The following is a 24,262-nucleotide window of genomic DNA, read 5'->3' as shown; positions in this document are numbered from 1 at the left end:
ATTAACCCCGAATTAAATATGTTGTAAAGGGCACTCATGAATATATTAAAATCTCAGAAAAGTAAACTAAAACATTTTAAGAAATTTTACTTATATCATTTAGACTGTTGAATCAGTTTCTACAGTTGATTTGTCTGAAAGGTCCTCAAATTAAAGCTACATTATGGCTCACTAGTAGAAAACTATTTCCGGTACTTCGGGTATTTTTACAGAGGCTAACTATGCCAAATCAAGATGTTGAAAGTATATAATTTTAGGTTAATATTAGCATATTGTGTTTTTTCAGAAGCAGCACAGGAATACTATAAACAATATTTTTCAACATTTCAGAGTTGTCAAATATCATACTCTTTACACTGTCACAGGTCTGCCTGGACTTTGGACTGTGGCAAAGCTGTTTATAAAATACAAGAGTGAAGGAGAGTTATAAAATACCAAGTACCAGTGATATCAGATGCTTTCTTTTCTTCTTATAATTAGCTAAATAGGTGAAAATATGAATCATTACCTATTTAAGTACTTATAAATGTATCTCAAGTTTATTTATATTATGTTTTCCCGATAATGTGATTCATGATATTCCCCCAAACCTCTAATATTCACTTAAGCCATTTTCCTAATTGGTACATGTGTGTGTGTGTGTGTGTGTGTGGGTGGATGTACGTGTGTAGCATTTGTGTTCATATATGTTTATATGTATTTGTGTGAATGTTTATGATAAAAAGAATTGACTGAAAAATGTTATCTGTATTTGACTAACTTTATTATTAAAGTAATACTATTGAGTTCTTTGGTTTAAGGTGAATTTTTATCAGTATTGTTTTAGTCTTAAATATGCATTTTAATTCATAGTTTTTAAATAACTACTTGTACTTGTACTTTGGACTTTAGCAGATTTGTGCAAAGTATATTAAATTTTTTCAGTGTTTCTTTGCTTCCTTACTTATACCTAATTTCCATCTCATGTTTATCATAGAGGACAACAACTTTCTACAAACACACTGACTTATTTAAAAATGATTTTCATACTCTAAGGGCATTTTACTTAATTATAATTTTTGTACAAGGATTAAAAATTTTGTAGATAATTAAGTTATTAATATCGATGACACTAAAATGTTGTTGCCGTATATATTTTAAAGTATAGATTAATTCATAGTCAAATGCTGTATACAGTAGACAATATTATTCGTCTTTTGTGAGACAGCTTAGACTCAAAAACATAAAGCAATATACCCAAGTTTTCACTGCTTCTAAATGTAAAATTTAAAGAGTCTATGAAATTGATTATTGTATGAAATATGATTCTGTTGCTTGGACAAAATATCCAACATATACAATTTAAAAAATAAAAAAGGTTTATTTTTTTCCAAAAGCCTATTTTGTCTTATAGATTCATAGTTAAACTTCATTGTTTGCTGGTTCCAAAGCAGAAGCATCATGACAAAAATGCCTGGCAGTGGAAAGCTACTCATCTCATGACATCCAGAAAGCAAAGAGTCACAAAAAGAGCTAGAGAGAAAGGTGCCATGGACCAGATACTGTCTTCAAGATCCCGCCCTTACACAAACCCAAAATCCTGCTTTGCTAATCTCCTAGGCATATCTAAAGCTAATCCAGATGATAAGCAAGACTAATTATCATGTTTTCAGATTTCAGCAGCATGGGCCTAAAATGTTTATTCTGGGAACCTTTATAGATAATGCTATAGAAGTTAACTGAACCTTCCAGTGTAAATGAGATTCTATAAGAATGCTTTCAGACAAGACAGCTCAGCAGTTCACCAATCAACTAGATATCCTTATGAGAGAAAGTATGCCATGCCTGTCTCTTTTAACAATAAAAGAAACATAATAGGACGTAGGGAGATAGCTCTCTGTCAAATGGGAAAGGGATCAAGTAATGGAAGGAGTGGGGAGGAAGAGGACAGAAAGGAGATGAGAAAAAAGAATTAAGATGTGTTATATACATGTACCGACTCCTTAGAAAGAATGTAAACATTATGTATTGTAAACCATACTGATATAGAAAGAATGGCAAGTGGTTACATTACTATTTGTATATTAACACACATAAAGTCTCACTTTTTAAGTTTGTTCATATGGCAGTAATTTAAAAGTTATTATTAGAAATGGGAAACAAAAGGTGTAGAATTTCAATAGTGAAGAAAGGGGGGATAAGGCAAGAGAATGAGATCCTAGATTCAAGTATTATTACCACCATGAGAAACTTAAAATCAAAGCACCAATGCAAACTCCTTTGAAGCCTGAGATCCAGGCTTACAACCTACAAAGAATTAGGGATCGATAAAATAAACAGAGTGTTACAAAATAAAATGTCAATCCAGCATAGTAAAATATCAGCATTGGCTATATTGAAAACACTAAAACCGAATGAGAAAGCTATCACTTTATACCACTCTGTTTATTTAGATCTTTGCCTTACTCTATAAATATTTCTATTTATAAAATTTTTATTACCAATGAGAGAAGAATTAGTAGAGTGGGAGACTGGAAAGGAAAAGACATTTTTCACTGCATATATATTTTTATTTTTTTTACTGCATGGTCATTTTTATACATATCCCTCACCTAAAAAATTAAAACTGATTTTCCACTTAGAAATATATGCACCTGTATATATGTTTGTGCTATTCCAAACCATACACACGAGTAAAATCCCAGAGTATTATTGACTTACATGTGAAAAAGCAAATTACTAAAGCTTTCACAACAAAATAGAGGAGAATAAGTTAATGAACACAGTACATAAGAGTTCTTAAATGTAGGAAGCACTAATTATAAATACAAACAATAGACTGAACTATATTATATATTAATAACTCCTGTACATCAACCCACAACAAGAAAGTAAAAATAAAAACAAGAAAGTGTGATAAAATATTTCCAATACACATTAAACAGATGAATTATGAACACCTATGTTTATGAAGAATTCCTACAAAGTTTTAAAAACAGAACAGGCAGCCCAATAGAAAAATGGGAAAAGTTCTTGAAAAATGATTGGTGACAAAAAGATGGCTTGTGTGGTGCTTCTGTACCTTGACTTGGACAGTGTTTATAGAATAATCACTTTATAGAAAAGAGCTAATGAGTTTTACACTGCATAGAAATAATTTTTATGACTTCTGTAGTTTTCACTAAGTAAGAAATTCAAGTAGCTGATCAGCACACAAAGAATTCATTAGATTAATAAATTAAATACCCCTGCAAATAGAGCAGAATCGTTGTAATTGAAAAGTCTCACAATACCAAGTGATAGTGAACACTGCTAGATGCTATTTTATGAAATTTCCATATATTCATTTATTTATCTTCATAAATAATCTTAGGAGATGAGTACTTTTTCATAACCAGTTTTCACACAGATCACTTGTTTGCTCATGGACTCATGGTAAATGGTTGAGTCAGAAATCCATCCTAAGTACTCAGATCACTACTTTACCTAGCTGAAGAAATATGACGAATAGTTAAATCCTGTTTACAGTGGCAGCATTAAGACTGCCACACAGGTGGAGTGGAGTTGAATTGTACATCTGTGTACCTGGGTTCAGTATGTCAGGTATGAGATTTCTAATATAACCTATAACACCTGAAATAGTGACTTAGTAGTAATAACTAAAATGAGTCTTGAATGGATGAGGAGAATGTGGGCCATGATAAAGCTCCTCAGAGGAAGTTAGGTTCTATAGAATAACTGAAGAATTCTTAGTGTACTTAGGTTTTACCAAATAATATTATTCCTTGGAAGTGACAGTGAGGAACATGTGCTTATATGCATTTTGTAGTATAATAAAAAATCTCATAAAGCCAACTTTATTTTCAAAATGTTTTATTTAGCTCCTAGTTCTGGAGATTCAGGGTCATGGCTCTATTACAGAAAAGTTGAGGTTATTCTGGGTGGAGGGCTGCTCTGTGTTCTGTAGGGGTCTTGGTTCTTGAATTGTGAAAAAATTGACCAGGATATCCACAATTAGGATTCAGATGCAGAAACTAGCAGTTTTTAGCAAGAATTTTTACTGAGGGCCAAGCATGGCCGGGGTTGATATTTTCTAGAAAAGCCTTATTTCTACAAGTAAGGGTATTGTATGCGGGTGTGCGTCCAACTAGTAGAACCAAAGGTGTTAAGTAATGACAGTACACCCTCAAGAAAGGAGAGCTGACAGTGGCTAGGGACAGTACCTTCAATCAAGTCCAAGATTGTTTTTTTTTTTTTTTTCCTTTTGTTTTCCTAGAATGGGAGTGGTTGGAGGTGGTAACTAACACAGTTTCTTCCAATTCACTGGGTCCTCAACCTCAACTCAGAAGAGGAAGTCTTTAAACTTTTTGCACCTGGTTGGAACCATCATGGAAGCTAATGCCCATGGGGAGTGATCAGAACTGCATTTCAGGTTCATGTAAATGAGGCCCATTTGGGTAGACAGAGTCACCACAATTTCACTTGGGCTTGTAAATCAGAATGTGGCTAGTGGATTTGCAAGTGTTAGGGTTGATGTGTTCTCAGGAAGACTAGAAAGTGCCAAGTCAGGAAATCTAGACTGTAGCTTTTCTTAGAATTTGGGGGGGGGGGGTTGCTGTCAGTTTTTCCCACATCTAGTTCATTTTTTGCATAATTATCTTCTCTGTCCCTACCCACACTATTTCAGCTCTGGAAAGGACCTCGTAGTTGTGTGGTATCATGTGCCACAAAAGTCATTTCACCAGATGGGAAATCAGGGAGAGCTAGCTGGGCAGAGGCAGACTTAAGCTTCTTGTGAGACCTACCTTAATCCCTGCTGAGTGTACAGTCCTCAGTTATCTCCCAATAACCCCATCTTTAAAGGGTGCCTCACACCTTTAACATCCACAGTGAGGACCCAGTTTCCAACACACGGACTATTGAGGGATAAACTACATACAAACCATAGCAATGAAGAAATAGCTAGATAGTATGATTTCAGGCAGATAGCCAGTTTCGCTTTTATTTATCAGCACCCACACTTTGAACCATGAGACATTAACCAAGGACCTTCCCACTCATCTAATCAAAGATAAAATATGTTGGAGAAAATAGTCAGCAGCCCAATGCTGAATTTGCAGATCTAACTCAAAAGCCACAATGGATATGTCAGAAGGCTACTAGAGTGTTATTTATTTAAATTTATTTCTTGGAATTGAGCATCACCTTAATGGCCTGAAAGTGTTAAAGTGTGTCTCAAAGTACCTAAATTACTCCCTAAATGTAATTTATGCTTGAGGATAATCTGACTAACTTGATTTAGAACAGCAGGAAATAAGTTATGCTGCACATAAATGAAGCAGCAGTGTAATTTTAAATAATGCTGGCATGGTGAATGAGACTTTTAATATTTGAGAAATTTTAAAATCACTTGATTTACTACCCATATGTTTATACTGACATATTTTGTCCTTTACTTAGTTTGGTCTACATTTTGCCTTACTGCAGGAAAAAATGTAACTTTTTCCCCCTCAAATTAATAAATTAGGTAAAACATATATATCCTTAAATCCTATTTTAATGTCTCTTTGTGCTTCTGATAGTGGGTAAACTTTTCCTCACTTATAGATAGTTCAGTAAATAAAGAGAATAATTTAGGGAACACAATGATAGATGGGAAATTAAATTTATAAATCTAATATTGTGAAACCATACACCATTTACATACATTCAGAAGCTTCCTTGGTAGGAAATAGTTTTAAGTTTATAAATAGTCATGATAAAAATGTAATTTTACATAGTAAATTCAAACATAGATTTAGACTTCACTATTAACAAGGCATATTAAATGTTGAAGAGTATATTTTAAAATTTTATGTTATAGTTGAAATGGAGTTTAAAGTGGTGTTACTCACATTAAATGTCATCACGTGTAAAACATATGCTTTCATTCTTTATACTTTGTTTGAATAGAATTACTCATTTTAATAGTAATTTTAGTAATAATATTAAGTCAACTTCACAGTTTTTACAGTTTCATCAGCTTTTTGCTATGTTAAATTCTTTATGTGTTTATCTAGTGACAATCCATACTGTTTATATGAATTTAAGGATAGAAAATTTTGGATTGCAGAAGTCAAGGAGAAGATTTCAAATGGAAAGGAGGACACTAAAAGAATATGTGACACATGTGCGAATCCACAAGTCTTGTTGCAATAGCAGGGTTAGGGGAAATGTGCACAGTCTTATGTGGCTGGAAAACCCATCCTTACCTCTCATTTGGGGCCCTGGGACAAGGGTGGAAATAGAGCACATATTCGCTAAGCCTGTTCTTCCTTTTCCGCTTCCTTCAAGCTCTGCATTGAAGAGCTAAGGGTCCCATGATCAAGGGAACAGATTAGTGGTTTTTGTAGGGAGGTGGAAAGGTATCACTGAAGCCAGAGATATTCACCTTAGAACCTCCTTGGTGCTATTTAAAACCTTTTAAAAATCTGTGGGCAAGTTACTCAGGTTCTTAGTTTCTTGTTGTCTTTTTTTTTCTGGTTGGATATGGGAATAATAATTTTTTATGCTGCAAGGATATTGTAAGTGTGATGAAATGCTCTATGTGCAGTACAATGAAAACAGCGTCCAATGACTGGCTCACTATAACTATTCAGGAAATGTGAACTTTCTCCCCCTAGTAATCCAATAGGTTGATGTGTTTGTACTTCAGATTTTTAAAAAGTATTTTTCAGATTTTTATTTTTTTATTTTTTGAGGGTAGAAAATACAACAGAACAAGACAGAATAAAGCCAATTGAGACAACGCAGTGAAATTGGTACAGAACTACAAGCAGGATACTGGGATAACAGTAATAGGTGCCATAGTATAATCTCCTTATCTTCACAATAGTTGTCCTATCAATCAAATATAGCAAATTCAAGCCAAATGCAAGATATCATAAAACCTATCAAAACAGAATATTGCATAGAGTGATACAATTAATCAAAACAAAGCAAAACAGTGATAACAACATTTGCCTTCAAAGAGATGGTAGGAGGAAATCCCCCATATTGACTGTATTGCATATGGTCATCCTCCCAAGAGATGCTCAGACCTCTGGCTCCCATTTGCTAATGGGGTGGGGGGAGGATATTTGATTTTTCAGCTCATGGCTGCCTACCAGGGAGATGAGCGGGTTGCTTTGTTACCCAGTGCCGTACGTTCCAACATGGTACGGATCTTGGAAGACACTGGCTGGCTGGCTGGCTCTTTGGGTCACCCACTGCTTGCTTGAGCCACAACTGTTTAACAAGGATGGCAGCAGGTTAGATTCGTAAATAAAGGCAAGGTTCTGAGAAGATGTCTTGGTACTTAAAAGTGTAATCCATTGCGTCTTGAGACTGGAACTCAAACAAACTTGACATACTCCCTTTATTGTAAGAGAGGCCCACAGCCAGGATTTTTTTTATTTGAGACAGTATCTTGCTATATAGTTGAAGCTGGCCTTGAACTCACTTTATAGCATAGGCTGGCCTCGAACTCACAGTGATCCACTTGCCTCAACCTCCCAAGTGCTGGAAACACCGGTGCACCACCACACCCAGCACACACTGCCAGGAATTTTAAGGATGACTTTTGGTTTAGTGTTAGGATATTCTTCATAGGAAAGTCTCCAGGAAACCAGGTAGATCATATCTCCTATGAGACTTCAAATATTGCTTTATGTTTTTACTTTTTATTTTATTAGTTCATGTGTATTTTACATAATGTTCACATTTTGTAGAAAACCTGTATATAGTACATCTTAATTTTTCCCACATTCCTCCACATCTCTTCATATACTTTCCTTCGTTGTACATGTTTGAAGTACATAATGTTTATGTTCCTTAAGTTGGCACATGCACGTAGCACACTCAAATTCCTTTTTTCATCCCCTCCCTCCATCTCTTGATTCTCTTCCCTTTTGAGAAAGATGTATCTCTATACTTACTGTTAGCTGTCTTTTACTTTGCTCTCTACTTTTTCTTGGTGTTTCTCAAGCAAGAGAAAACATGATGCTTCAGCTCCCACGTCTGCTTTATTTCATTTAGCTGTATGTTCTCAAGATGCATCCATTTTCCTTCAAATGACTCCGTTTTATCTTACTTTAGGGCAGAGTAGTGCTCCATTGTGTAAAAACAGCACCATTATTATACATTTATCTGTTGATGGATATATAGGCTGCATTTTTACCCAGATATTCATCTTCTAGGCATGTTCCCAAAATAATTAAAGACATTTTATTATGGTGATACATGCATGCCTATGTTGATAGCAGTGTAACTCATAATAGCTAATCTTACTTTGTAACTCTGGTTGTACCTTAAGTGCACATTAGAATTATCTGGAGTCTTTTAAGGTAAGCAATGTCAGGTTCCCTCCTCTAAAGATGCTTATTTAATTGGCCTGGAATGGAGTTCCACTATCAGTATTTCAATATTGTTGTTGCTTGTCTTCAACAGCCTGGGTGATTCTTAAGAACTGTCTTATTGTAAACACAAACGCCTGGTTTATGGAATTTTTGCTGCCATCTTTTCTATGATCAGAAAATGAGTAAGGGTCTGTTTCTTAATATTCTATTCATATTAGGTGTTAATTTTTGTCTTGTAATAAGCTTGTCATTCCAATTTAACAAATTAGTAGATATGATAAAACAAGAAAGGTAATAGGAAGATAACACTCATCATTTGATTTAGAACATATATCTGTTAGTTGGTTAATTGTTTACATCTGAGGGCAAAAACAAAGTATATGTGTCATTCTGGATGCTTGATTATCTTAACAGATCATTTTGAATCAGGAGTAGTATTAAAACTAATAAATGGAATAAGATATTTTGGAGTTGATCCAAAATTTTGAAATTTAACACATACTTTCCAAATAATTTATTGCAGTCCTGACATATTTTATAATACTTGAAATTTTTAAATTTAAATACAATCATAGGGAAAAATGTTAATATTCCAAAATAGTTATCTTTATTTATGTTTCAATCAAGAAATGTATTTAATTACAAAGGAAAAATGATCACTTTTAATTTTAAGTCATCCTTCCTCTTCAATATTAATTACTATTTTTATTATTTGAAAAATAAATCTAAAAATGCAAGAATATCAAAATAATATCAATGTCAATATAAAAACTATTGTGTTGATATAATGTGTTTTGTCCAATTCACTTATTTTCCTTGATATACTTCTTTACCTCTAGACGATTTGACAGATCTGTTGAGAAATGGCGGCGTTTTCATTATGACATGAAGATATTTAATCAATGGCTAACAGAAGCTGAACAATTTTTCAAAAAGACACAGATTCCTGAAAATTGGGAGCATGCTAAGTACAAATGGTATCTTAAGGTATGATTTTGAGATTTTTTTCCCAAATCATTGCTGTCTTCACTGCAGTATCATAACTGCTTAGCTTCTTTAAATTCAAGTTTTCAAGAATGACTGAAATTCCTGATTCCTGACCTTTTGTTATCATTATGCATACTATAAATTCACCATAATGATCATGTTGGGAGTCTTAATATGAACTTTTGGTGAAAGATGGACAGAGTAAGCTTAGACAGAACTGGTTTAACCAATGAACTATAAAGTATACATGCATCTGTAACACAAGGAATATTTTTATAGCAGAATGTAGTGTGGCTTTGGGTAAATGTGCGTTTTTGCCTTACGTTGGGACCTGTCCAAAGTGAGAATTTCAGGTATACTTAGGAAAAATGTAGTTGCTAACATATCCATCACAAAAGAATTACATTTCTCTTTCCCTGGACATTTGTGGTGATGCAGCAGTATTTCTATATATTTTGTAGACAAAAAGCCTTCTAAGATGGTCCAGAGGCCAAAACAAAACAAAGTTAATTGGTGGTACTTATTGACTTTATTTTTCTGTCGGTACCAGGGATCGAACTCACAACTGCCTGCTTGCAATGCAGGCACTTATGCTGCTGAGCTAAATCCCCAGCCCCATACTTATTGACTTTTATATGATTTATGTTAATGGAGAAGTAACACATGGATTATAACTAGTGTATAGTTCAATTTCAACTTGTTATGTTTATTGAATATGCAAATTAATATAAGTTGGATTGTAGAGGATATCATTTAGTGGATAAAGTATATAGTTTGGTTGTGAGAAATATGATTATTGTGCTTATGTATTTTTGTACATTTTTTAGCTTGACTTATTCATGTTACAATGTTCAATCATGTAGATTTGAATTGTACCCAATTTTTAATGCACAAAATACTGATTAAGACAGATAAAGGCTAAGAAGATGATAGTTTATTTAAAAAAACAGACTTTTAAAGATCTAGATTGATAACAATATATTAAACATTATAAATCAATGTGATATTAGATGTTATAATTCTTCATTATCAAATATTTTAGCATAGCAAGCATGCATTTTGATACTAAGGACTGAAGAATTCAGGTGCACACACACACAAATATGTATGTATATATATATATATATATATATGACAAATTCTATAAACATGAGAAATGAATATTTTTAAAATTGTGTATAATTCTATAGATCAAATTTGTATACACATCAATTTTCATAAAGAGCCAATCATTGATTTCTAATTTGTTATTATACAGATGATATATTTGTAGTAGCACTGAAGTTAATTTTGATCTAATACAACATAACAAAGTCTCTACCAAAAGCATAAATGTATGTATTAGTCATATAAGGTATTCTTGAGAAGAGACACAAAGTTATTACACACTTACATGACCAAATATGTCTTATGTCTGGCATAACATACACAATGGTTATTTTCATTATAAAATTTATATATATAGTGAAAATATATAGTTTGGAGGATATACTTCATAGATGATACTACATAGATGATAGATGTGTACTTTATAGATAATAGTGGTTTTTATTTTCATCTTTGTATAATGAGGATGAACCCTAGGGCCTTGCAAATAGTAAGTACACATTCTGTTGCTGAGCTATATCCATAGGCCTTGGTATGGATTTTGGTACATATTTCAAGTTTCTTGTGATGCCCACTCTGAAATCGTAAAAGTTTTATTAGGCAACATTTTAGAGACCAATCAATTGATATATGATGAACCTTGGTGTTGTTCTTTTTTTTTTTTAGTTGTGTTATTCTTTTGCAATCTGTGAATTTGATGAGATTTTGAATTTTTTTGCCATTAATTTAAAAAGTAAGTGAGCTCCAAATATACATATATGAATGTTTAAACCTGGCACCCTACTCATGAATGCTTTATTCATTTTCTTTTCTGTCTTTTTTCACACAATTCATTCTATATAATTTCTATTATTGAATTAACTAACCTAATATGTGAAATATTTAATTTTCTGCTAATTCCATTTTAGGTATATTTTTATCATCAAATATTGTTTTCATCTCTCATAACAGTGATTTGCTTTTCAATACATCTTCCATGTCTCTGTTTGGAGTGCTGACTCTTTCCTCTACCTTCTTGAAGATGTAGAATATAGATATAATAACTGTTAAAATGTCTTTGTCTACTTAATGTAGCATCCATGTCTATTTTAAGCCAAATTTAATGTATTTTTCTCTATAGTTTCAATGCTTGGTTGGCTTATTGGTAATATTTTAATTGTTTCATTTTTGTTTTATTTGGCATTGAACTCAGTACTTTTTTTTTGGACTGATGATAAAACTCAGGACCTTGAACTTGCCAGGCAGGCAATTTGCCACTGAGCTAAATCCTTGGCCCTGAATTCAGAACCTTTTGCATGTGACACAAGAGCTCTGCCACTGAGCTATAATCCCAGACTTGTAATTTTTTTTTTATTTATGCGACACTTTAAGAATTTTAATTTGAGTTCTTGATATTTTGGCATTCAGATAAATTATCTTAACTTTTGTTTTAGAATAGAGATCATCTATTTAGAAATAACTTGATATTTTCCAAGTGTTTCTTTTATACTTTGTTAGTTGTAACTAACTAGGGCTAATTTTGTTCTTTTACTGAGGTGAAGTCTTTCTGAATAATTGGATGCCCCATGAGTGATGAGGCACTCTGTGCCTTTTCTGTGATTGATAGGAACAGGCTATATTCCCAACAAATCGTGAACTCTACTAAGTGTTTCGTTTAGGCATTTTGCACAGTTCTTTCCCTAACCTTACCTGATTTTTTCATACATACCAGCTGTTTAGACTCAGATAGAAACTGAAAATAGCCCTTTGCAGGTCTCCAAAGAGTTCCCTTAGTGTGTCCGTATCTTTTGTAATGTTTTCCTCTGTTAACTCTGGCCACTTTGGCATCTATGGACTCACCTCTTTCTTGGCTCAAGGAGGCTACAAGCTTTGTGAATGTTCTATCTTCATCATATTCTGAACATTTCTCTGGATAAGAAACTCAGGAAGTTGTAGGGCTAACCTCATTTGCCTTTAATCTGCCACAGATTGTCTTTCTTTAATATCTGATGCCCAATATTTTAAAATCATTATTTTATGCATTTTATCTGTATTTTAAGGTTTTCAAGCAGATAGTTACACCCCTTAATGACTGTAAATCTAAAATCATGCACACACATGTGCAAGCATGTGCACATACACATACTTCTACCTGCACACAGAAAATGTCAGATTATATTTTTATTATATGTAAGCTTTTGAAAGAGTGTCGAGTAAGACACTGTAAGACATCTCTAATGATAAGGTAAATGGAAAATTTGGATATTTCAGCTGTCTTGGATATCATTATTGATTGCCTAATAATGAACAGGAGAGAAAATTTGTATATCTACTATAAAATTATTTTAGCAAACAGAATAGACATCATACCTGTTAGCAATGTACATACGTTGGCATGTACAAGTAATGGTTATTTTGAGGAAAATTAACCAAATTGCACACATACAATCAAACGTATGCAAAGGTATATTGAATTTTGAAGACTCATATGTAGAGTTTTCAGTAAAGAAATAATTTCTACCTATAAATTGACAGAATTTTTCTATACATTTTAAATTTATGCCATGTATTAAACAGCATTCCACTTATTAATTTTACCTTAAAAATACATCATACCAAAAATCATAATTAACTTGTGTTTGTTATTATTATTCAAAATAAAGCTACTGCCAATACCAGAAAGAAAGCCTAGTTTCATGCAACTCAATTATATTTTGTCACAAGTGAATGATAAAATTAAATGTATTAAAAAAATTAAACATATTAATTAGCCTTTTTTCAATATACTCCAAAGCATTATGTTATATTACCATGGATAACTTCTTCAAAAATATCATGTTTTTTACCTGAGAAAATGTTACTCGGGTGATACGCCACTAAAAATTGGTCAGTGAAGTCATTCAGTTTTATATTTATTTCTTTATATTTTCATTCAACAAGCAGTAGTTGAATGATTAGCCAAAATTTTTTACCACCTGCCAAAATACAGATGTGCCACTTCAGATTGTATTAGAAGTTTGGAAGGATGTTTAAAAGGTTGGATGTTAAGATTCAAAATGCTTGGTTTCAAATCTTAATTTGTATAGATTAATAGCTACAGAACCTTGTAAAAGTGCTTCAGTTTACTCCACATCTCTCCTTTTTTTATACAAACATGGAAATGACAAGGAAATATGTATAAATCATTTAGAATAGTATTTCCCTTAATGATCATTCATCATGAAATATAGGCCTGTATTTATACAAACTAAGTTTATTTTTTACTGAATTGTTAGTTTAAACATCTGAAATATAGAATTACTTACATATAAATTTCATTAAATATGAATTTTATGTAGTATGGTACATTCTCAAATTATAGCTGTTAGACTAGGAATTGAGGAAAATTCTGATGCAACAAAACCCATCCACTTCAACAGCTGACACTTCTGCCTACTTATCTTCTAGCAAGGAAAAATACAATTGGGAGTTTTTAGAGAGAAAGCTGAATGCCATAAAGGAAATCTATGAAAAGAATTTTAACTCACATAGTGATACAGTGAATTGGTATACACGCAGTTACCGTGAGTGAAAACAAATTATAAAACAGAACAAATTATAAAATACATTAACATTGCCTGGACATTATTGTCTAGTATCCTTTTCTAGAATAAAAGAAAGCAACTTTTTAAACATGGATTGTTACTAACTGGGATTACAAATTTTGCAGTTGTTGCCAGAAATAATAATAATCACCATTAGATTAAATATTGAAAAGAGATGACTATTCTTCCTACTAAAGATAATGCAGGTTTTTTAGAGGATAATGCTATTTCATGAACTGTATTAAAAGTTAACAGCACTTTCTAAAGATTGTTGACATGAGCAAGCATAAAGTCTCTACTTCTTAAGAAATTCCACTTGAAGTAAGCCTTAAGAAGTAAAGAATAATGAGATTGTTTAGAAGAAACATGTTAGGTTTAAAATCAACAAATGGTAAGCTAACATGGGGAGTGAAGCAGGTGTGTGTCATTTTAATGTGAATTGACTTTTTTTTAGCAAAATCTACTCTTTTTAATGTTATATTAGTTTTCTGCTCTATGTTGCACTGTTACTGTACCTTATTGCTGTGTAATTTCTGTTATACAGTAGATGTACAATATATGTATATATGCTGCTGTAAATAAATTCAGTCAAACCTGTTTATTTAAGGACATAGTAATCTGAACTTACTGTGCTGGTAATATGTTTATATCAACATGGATTTTATGTGGTGTATTTTAATGTTCATACTATCCTATTAAATATTAAACTTTGTAATGTACTAGTAAAGCAAAATACACTCTTTTCTCAACATTTAAATGAGTACAGAGAATAGAAAATTATGTACAATCATGTTTAGTTACAGAATGAGAGTCTTTCTTTGTTTTCTCAGATGAAGAATAAAAATTAGGAGATAAGAGCAGGGAGGAACTGGCACCTCTGTAATGGAGACAAAAAAACAAAGAATGATTACAAAAGTCACAGAGAAATTTAGCTGCTTTTCAGTGCTGCCTTACGTCACCTATTAGTGATTGAAAATGAACTTTGTAAAGGTTTCGATTCTGTTGAGTTTATCTTCACAGAGCACAAAGGCATTGAGATGATTCTTGTCCACATGGTTGAGAAAAGTGATTACATAAAAAGATCCTTTTCTCGTAATAAAAGTATTGTTTTTTACTGTGTTCATTCTACTCTCTGTACTTACAGCTCAGAAATCCTCCTAGAACAGGTGCTGCTATTGAAAATCCATTGGCCTATACAAAATGATGAGTGTTGAATGGGACGTCTGTGACTCACTGATTGTTGCAGGATGAGTTTTTGCATTTTTATTAATATACACCTTAGTATTTAATTGGCAGTTTACTCCTTCAAAGGATTCTATAGGAGTTAATCAATATTATATTAATATAGATTCAATCAGATACTGTCTAAAAAGGCATATGGTGTCAAAGACTAAATTGGATACAAGAATGTTTTCTATCCAGTCAGTTTTTACTGCGCTGATTTCACCAACTGGTTGGTGAGTTTGATGACTTCTTAACAGTTACAGTGCTGAGACTCAAATGCTGGTAGAAAACTTTGATGAAAAAAATCACTTTAGTAAATATTCCTACCATCTGTTGCCCTACACTGAGACCCCCGTGTTAAGAATAATTCATACCATTGCTTGCCTTTTATATTTCCCCAGCAGTAATAAAATTTCTTAAGATTTTGTTTTGTGACCACAAATCTATCCTGGTTCTTTAACTAGAGGACATTCACTAACCTAAGGGAATAAGCAAGAAAATTTACTGCTGAAAGAATTTTTCTCTAGTCGCTTGCTTTAGGGTTACAGCAATGCATACAGAGGTAATACACTGTAAAATGAGCTTTTCAATGTTATTAGCTGATAGGAGCATGATAATTCAGTTTCTGAATACAGTTAAACAGTTGGGCACTTTGTTCTTATGTAAATATTGTTGGCCCTTTATTGCTGCTTAGAAAGTCTTTTACAACTTCTTGGCTCTGTGTATATTTTTAGAAGTAATACATAACAGATTTATTAGGAATTTGGCATGGTACAAATATTCAGAGAGGGGCTCTAAATCATTGCCCATCAATGTATATTTGATAAATAAGTATATTAAAATAATTGGATAATTTAGTGGCTTGTTCTTAGAAAGTTTTATTTTCCAACACGATATGTTTAAGAAGATGACAGATTGTTATACATTATTGGGAAGAAGCAAGAACCAAAATTATAACTTACTGCAACAATGATAGCAGTAAACAACTGCTTAAAATGCATGAAAACCAAGTCATTCCTAAGGAATCTCCATTCTTACAGTAGGAAATTATCAGCGAGTAAGAGGGAAAAAAGTAAAGCCTGCTAATTACACATCTCAAATCAAACAACAAAAAACCCATTCACACCAGTATAGAAGAAATGACAAGCAGATATATAAATATAATAAAATGAAAAATTAATGATATTGTAAATAATTTTCATGAAATAAAATAATGTGGGTAAATATTCTAGCCACATGGAGCTTCTTGATATTTCTTCTCACATAATCCTTTAATGTTCCATCTAGGGCTCATTTCTACCTTTAAAGAACTTGCTTTTTCCTGATGTTTCTCCCTACACCCTGTTCTCATCACTCACAGACAAATGCCCTTTTTATTTGTGTACATTTTGCCTTTTGTAAATGTCCATAGTCTAATGTCATATACTCAGACATGTGTTTTATAACTCCCTCTTTTGTGAAAAGATTACACGTGCATTTCTACATAAAAACATGAACACAGATAAACAGATTTTTAACAGTAAATTCACTTACTTTCTTCATAACACTGTCATTTTCTAAAATATTGATATATGCCTCATGTTTATTTCCATGAATGGAAACCTTGTCTTTCTTGCTCATCAACAAGCCTTAATATACAGAACTACTTCTTCGTATATTGAATATAAAATATTCATTAGATTTAACAAATAAATGAAAATTAGTCAACTTATCTCAAAGCTTTTCTTTCCTGCCATTCGCAACCCATCTGATATAAAATACGTTCTTGCTTTGAAATTCTCTTACTTCTTCTATGCACAGAATACATAAGCTTCTCACATTTTATGACAACTAATAAACCTTATGACTCCATTTTCTTGTTAATTTAAGCATATCTTAAATACCAGAATCCATTCAAACAGTTGATGTGAGTATACTGTAGACAGTGATTGGTGCTAGCGATTGAGCAATGACCAAGGATCCCCTTATCCCTTAATGAACTCAGACTCACAGGAGTTCAGTATACTAAGACTAAAGTAGAACTGTAGTGCAATGAATAAGTACTCCAGAAAATGCCAACCAGACCAACTTGGAAAATAATGTATATTTTTAAAGCAGCTATTATTTGTGGTCTCCAATCCTTGTTTGTATTCTTCTTTTATGCCTATGGGATTCCCAATTTCACTTGGGAAATCATGACTTTGGAAACAAGAAAATAATAATGCTGTAGAAATCAATATAAGGAAAGAACTAGCTAGAAGCAAGTCAGACAGAGAGAGGAAAAAATATTCTAACACAAATTGTAAATTTTGAATCATTATAAAAGTGACAAATTATACTATAGGGGTGTATTTATATTTGAGTGTGTTCAGGATGAACTGTTCATCAAGTTGAATAGCAGAAATATAGCAATGACAATTGTGAATCTTTTTTTATGATATAACTAAATTATTGGTATAAACTAGAAACTGAGATTACTCTGCAGACATCATAGTAAACAAATATTAAGGCTCTTTTAAATAAGTAATTTATTTTTGGTATCAGGGATCAAGGTCATGAGCTTGCACCTGCCAGGCAAGTACTGTGCCACTGAGCTGTATCACTGGCCCTTCATTAATAAGGCTATAAGTGACAGAATTTTTTCAGAAATGAATTTATATTATGGCCTGATTAAAATTAATAAATAAGAAAGATTCAGAGGCAAAATTATCTGACAAATAGTGGTTAATCTGAAATAAGTACATAGCTATATGTTATCATTTCTCTTGAGATTTTATGGATTCACTACTACTTTTAGTTTGTCAATAGTTAGTTTTATTTTTAAACTTGTAGCTCTGAAAGGCTTAATTCACTCAAATCCCCAGGTTCAGGCTTTCATTTTAGTAAAATATGTTTTGAGGAATTTTCAGAGAAAATAAAAACTTGTGCTAGCTTTCCTTCATGGCAACCAGGAAGCAGAACACAGCGAAAAGCACCAGAAAAGAGGGGCCAGATCTAAAACGTGATTTCACACTTGCCCCCATGACCCACCCAGAGACACTCAGAAACACGTTTTATTAATCCTCTTAGTGGCACACGAGCCAATCAAGTTGACAATAAGCCTAACCATCATGCTCCACCCTTTGTCAACCTGAAACCCAGACACAACACCTTAATTTCCTTAATTAACATAAAGTCATAATTGCAACCAAACATGGTATACCTATCTGTGTTTCACAAGTTCATAATTGACTGTTTCTACAGCCGAAGTGTCATGGCAAAAGAGCATGTTGAAGCAAAGCCACTCATTTTATGGCTGTCAAGCAACAAGGTGAGAAGGGTAGGGTAGCAATAGGAAATATATCCTTGAAAGGCTTGACCCTTACCACCTATTCTACTCCAAGGGAGTCTGCTATCTAATAGTATATTCAGTTATGATATCAGTACATTAATCCACTGAGGAGTATAGCACCCCCATAATCTATTCACATCTCTAAAAGTCTTTTGATTCATTCAAGCCGATGATTAAGATGAGCTGGCACAAACCCACCCCTTGTCAGTTTGATAACTATCACATCTCTTTACCATAATTAATATCTAAATAAACAAAATACAGTATCATAATTCTGCCTGACATAATGTAACTACCCTGGGTACAGCAGAAGAAGCAATAACCCCTTTCCCAAAGTCTCAACAGTTCCAGCATTTCTCAAAAATCCAACACTAGAGTGTCTTCTGAGACACAAGAAAACTCTTAGTTGTGAATTTCTGTAAAATTCAAGAAACAACTTAATCTCAAAACAGAATGACACAGGATATTCCCATTTCAAGAGAAATAGAGGAATAGAAAAAAATAGAACAACAACAAAAAAGACTGAAACCCACTGGGACAAACATTAGATCATGTTGCTTCATGTCTGACATTTGGAACACATAGTAGTAAGATGGAAGTTCCACAGATCATAGGTGACCCAATCTCTATGGCCTTACTGATTGCAGCTTACATAGCCATGTTCTCGGGCTGCTTCCACTCGCTGCCTGTGACTTTTCTCAGCAGATATTATATGCTTGTGATATATTTAATATTCTGGGGTCCGTGTTGAAGCTTGGACTTTCCTTTTACAGATTCATATATCACTTTCACGGGGACACATCACCTAGCCTCTAAGATCTCCCATTAAAATCTGGGTGGTATCTTCCATGTCCCCATAACTCTTGCATTCACCATGCCTAAAAATCCTATATTACATGAGTTATGCTAAGGTATGCCAACAGCATGATCATACTTGGGTCCAATTAGACAATAACTACAGAAGCCTCTGAGTGCCTAGATGGCTGGCTGATCATAGCGATCTGAGTCACATATTGGCTATATTATAATTTCCAATGCAGTATCCATTTGAAACTTCCTTAGGTTGATCTTTATTGTCTACATTCCTATCAACATTTTGTTTTTCAGAGCTTTGGCCAGTATTTTCATCAATCTCTGCTTATAACTTCCTGGATCTTCTCCAGCCCATATCTACAAAACTTTCTAAACTTACTCCCAAGACTATTTTCAAAAGTTTCAGAGCCACATGTTTGATTATATATAAAGGTCTCAAGATCATCGTTTTTATAGCTGAGAAATATTCCATTGTATAAAAAACACATTTTTTCATCCACTCTGCAGTTGATGGGCATTTTGGTTGTTTTTAAGATTTATCACAACCTGTATTGCTTTAAACATGGGTGCACATATATCACTGTGACTTGACCTTTTCAATTTTTCTGGGAAAATATCCAGGAGGTTCGGAATAGCAGCATTGAATGTAACTTTCAATACTAGTTTTTTGAGGAAACTCCATACTGATTTCCACAGTGGTTGCATCAGTCTACACTCCTACCAACAATGGAGAAGTGTTCCTTTTTCCCCCACATCCTCACTAACGTTTATCAGTTGATTTCTTAATGGTGGCCATTCTTTTCAGAGTGAAATAAAATCTCAATGCTGTTTTAATTTGCATTTCCCAGTGATAATGAGCATTTCTTCATATATTTATTTGCCATTTGTATGTCTTCATTTTAGAACTGTGTGTTCATCTCTGGTGCCCATTTTTGGAGAGGGTCTTTGAATTTGGGAGGCTTAATGTTTTTCAGTTTTTTATATGTTCTAGATATAAGACTTTTGAGAGATTGTTGTCTAAAATTAATTCCTATTCTGTGGGTTTTCGTTCCACTTTGTTGGTGATTTCTTTTGAAGTGCAAAAACTTTTTAGTACTATGAGATGCCAGTTGTTGATTCTTTGAAGTATTTCCCATGTGGTTTGCATTTTATTCATGAGTTCTCTGTCTACCACTGTGTCTCCAAGATTTCTACCTACCTTGTCCTCCAGTAGATTTAGTGTTTCTGTTTTAATATTTAGATCACTGATGATCTATTTTGACTTTAGTTTAGTGTATGGTGATAGGCATGGGTCTATTTTCAGTCTTTGGCAAGTGGAAAGCTAGTTTTTCCAACACCATTTATTAAAGAAGTTATCTTTGTTCCAGTGAACATGTTTAGACCCTTTGTCAAACATAAGTTAGCTCAGTGTCTTTGTAGTAGTGTTTGAATGTTCTAATGTATTCCATTGATCCTCAGGTCTAGTTCTTTGCCAGTACTATGCTGATTTTATTACTGTGGCTTTGTAGTATTGTTTCAAGTCAGGAAATAAGATGCCTCCTGTCTTGCCTTTTTTTGTGTGTGTGTGCAGAATCACCTTTCCTATTCTAGGTTTCTTCTGTTTCCAGATGAATTTTAGGAATAGTTTCTAATAAGTTATGTTATTGGTATTTTGATTGGGCTTACATTAAATCTGTGTAACAGTTTTGGGAGTATGGCCAGTTTCACAATATTGTTGCTTCTTAACCAAGAGCAAGGAATATCCTTCCATTTTCTAATATCCTCATCAATCTCCTTTTTAGAGTAATAATTTTCAGCATATAGGTCTTTTATATTCTTGGTTAGGTTGATTCCTAAGTATTTTTTAGATGCTATTCTGAAAGGCAATATTTCCATAATTTCCTTCTCGAAGATTTTTCCGTTTGTGACCAGGAATGCTATTGATTTTTGAGTGCTGATTTTGTATCCTGCTATACTGCTTCATTTGTTTATTACCTCTAGTAGTTTTTTTTACTACAGTTTTTGGGGTCTTCTCTGTAGAGTATAATGTCATCTGAAAATCATGATAATTTAACTTCTTCTTTTTCCTTATTTTTATTCCTTTTATTTTACCCTCTTGCTCTGGTTAATATTTCTAGAACTATATTCAATAAGAGTGATGATAGTGGATATCCTTGTCTTGTTGCTGATTTTAGAGTGAAGGTTTTCAGTTATTTTTCCATTTTGTATACTGTTGGCTATCGTTTTGTTATAAAGGCCTTTATGACACTGAGGTACATACCATCTATTCCGAGTTTCTGTAGAATTTTTTTTTTCATGAACAGGTGTTGAACTTTATCAAAAGCTTTTGCTGCATCTATTAAGATGATCATGCAATTTTTATTTTTGGCTCTGTTGATGTGGTGTATTACATTGTTTGACTTACATATGTTAAATCATCCCTGCATTCCTGGAATAAAACCCACTTGTTCATGGTGTATTTTCTTCTTGATGATTTGCTGCATTCTATTTGCCATTATTTTATTGAGAATCTTTGCATCAATGTTCATTAGTGAGATTGTCCTATAGATCCCCTTTTTGGTTAGGTCTTTCTCTGATTTTGGTATCAGAGAGATACTTCCCTCCAAGAATGTGTTATAGAGGACTGCTTCTCTTTTAATTTCATTGAAGATTTTAAGGAGTATTGATGTTAAATTGTCTCTAAATTTCTTACACAATTCTACTGTGAATCCATCAGAATCCGGGCTTTTCTTTGTTGGTAAGTTTTTAATCCCATTTTTTTATTTCAGTAGATGATAGTGGGTTTTCAAAATTGTTATATCTTCATGAGTGAGTTTGGTAGTTCATATGTTTCTAGAAATATGCCATTTCCTCTGTTTTCAACCCTATGTGAATAGAGATTTTCAAAGTAGGTATTCATGATCTTTTGAACCTCCATGGAATTTGTAGTAATTTCCTTCTTTTCAGTCCTTATTGTATGGATTTGAGTTTTTTATTCCCTTTTCTTGATAAGGTTGGCTCGAGGTTTATCAATTTTGTTTATTCTCTCAGAAAATTGTGGTTTGATTCATTAATTCTTTGTATTGTCTTTTTAGTTTCAGTTGCATTAATTTCTGTTCTAATCTTTTTCTTCTCTTCTATGAGCTTTGGGTTTGACTTGCTCTTCCTTTTCTATAAGCTTGAGATGTAGCATTAAGTTATTTATTTGTGCACATTCCATTTTCTTGGTGTGACTATTGTTATATATTTCCCTCTTAGGATTGCTTTCATTGCATCCCATAGGTAATTATATGTTGTATCTCCATTTCATTGTATCATAGGTATTGATTTATTTCTTAATTTCATGTGTAATCCACTGGTTTTTCAGAAGGTTATTTAATTTCGATGCATTTATGAAGGTTTTGCAGGGTTTTTGCCATTGATTTCCAATTTTAGTGCACTATGATCAGATATTATGCATGGGAAAATTTCACTCCCTTTCCATTCAGTTAAGAATGCTTTATGGGTTACTACATGGTCTATTTTGAAGAATGTCTCATGTGCAACTGAGAAGAATGTATATTTAGATGTGATTGGATGGAACACTCTGTAAACATCCACTAGTCCATTCTCTCACAGAGTGATTGAGTTCTGTCATTTCTTTGCTGAATTTTTGTATAGTTGATCTATCTTTTGTGACATTGGGGTGTTAAGGTCTCACATTACAGCTGTGTTCCTGTGTATTTGCTCCTTCATGTCCACCAGTATTTGTCTTACATCGCTGGATGCTCCTTTATTTGGAGCATACATATTTATAATTGCTAGTTCTTCTTCTTGCAGTTTTCTACCTACAAGTATGTAGCAGCCTTCTTTATCTCTTCTGATCATTTTAGGTTTGAAGTTCACTTTGTCTGAAACAAAAGAGCTACTCCTGCTTTTTTCTGGGTTTCTGTTGCAAAGAATCCTGTTTTCCATCCTTTGACTTTTAATCTATGAGTTTCTGTTTGAGTCAGATGTATTTTTTGAATATACCAGGGTGAGATCCTGTTTATCAATCCATTCTGTCAACTTGTTTGTTTTGATAGGTGAATTGAGCCCATTTTCATTTATAGATATCACTGATATGTACTGGCTTGACTTTGCCATGTTATGTTCATGTTGTTGGTTTCCCCCCTTTCTTCCTTGTTTAATTTCTTATCTAGCCTGGTGGTTTCTTTCTGTTGTTGTTCAGGATATTGTAGTCATTTTCATCTCTATTTAGTATGTCTTTCAGTACTCTTTCTAGGGTTGGTTTGGTGGACATGAATTTCTTCAGTTGTTCTTTACATGGAAGTATCTTCTTTCTCCATTAAATTTGAAGGAAAGTTTTTCTGGATACATCAGTCTTGGGTTGAAAGTAGTTTTCTTTTAAGGCTTGAAATGCTTCACTCCAAACTGGTCTTAAACTGAAGGTTTGTGCTGAAAAATGTGCCATGATTCTAATAGTCTTTCCTTGATAGGTGAGTTGTGTTTTCTCTAACAGCTTTTAGTATTCGGTTTTTATGCTGTATGTCTGGAATCTTAATTGTTATATGTCTAGGTATAGATTTATGTTGCTTGTGTCTGTTTGGCATTCTGTATGCCTCATTTATTTGTATATCAGATTTTCCACCATATATGGGATGTTTTCTGCTATCACTTTTGTGTATTATTTAGTTATGTCACTTGCATTGGCTCCTGCATCTTCACTGATGCGTATTAATCTTATATTGTTTCTCTTGGCATCACCTTGAAGCTGCTTGGTTGTCATTTAATGCTACTTTGTTGTTTTTATAAGTTCCACCCTTTCATGATTACTATCTGGGATCCAGCCATCAAGATCTGAAATTCTATCCTCAGCTTCATTTAAATGGTTTTGCTAGGTTTCAAAAGATTTTTTTTTTTTTGTTTCTTGGATATATCTTTAT

At 33.1% G+C, this 24,262-nt stretch overlaps 1 protein-coding gene across 17 annotated transcripts in view; it reads left to right on the top strand.

The window, feature by feature from the left end:
• Dmd (dystrophin) overlaps positions 1-24,262 on the top strand; it is a 2,110,831-nt gene that overhangs the window by 1,055,768 nt on the left and 1,030,801 nt on the right. For all 17 annotated transcript variants that reach the window (XM_063242792.1, XM_063242803.1, XM_063242804.1 and 14 more), the window contains one exon: positions 9,194-9,341. In XM_063242792.1, the coding sequence (XP_063098862.1) occupies positions 9,194-9,341 (148 nt within the window). The remainder of the gene's footprint in view (positions 1-9,193; positions 9,342-24,262) is intronic.

This window comes from Cavia porcellus, unplaced genomic scaffold (genome assembly GCF_034190915.1).
Source record: "Cavia porcellus strain 051 isolate PalLab524CR breed Dunkin Hartley unplaced genomic scaffold, mCavPor4.1 scaffold_33, whole genome shotgun sequence".
Classification (NCBI taxonomy): Eukaryota; Metazoa; Chordata; class Mammalia; order Rodentia; family Caviidae; genus Cavia; species Cavia porcellus.
This window is presented reverse-complemented; position numbering and strand designations above follow the sequence as displayed.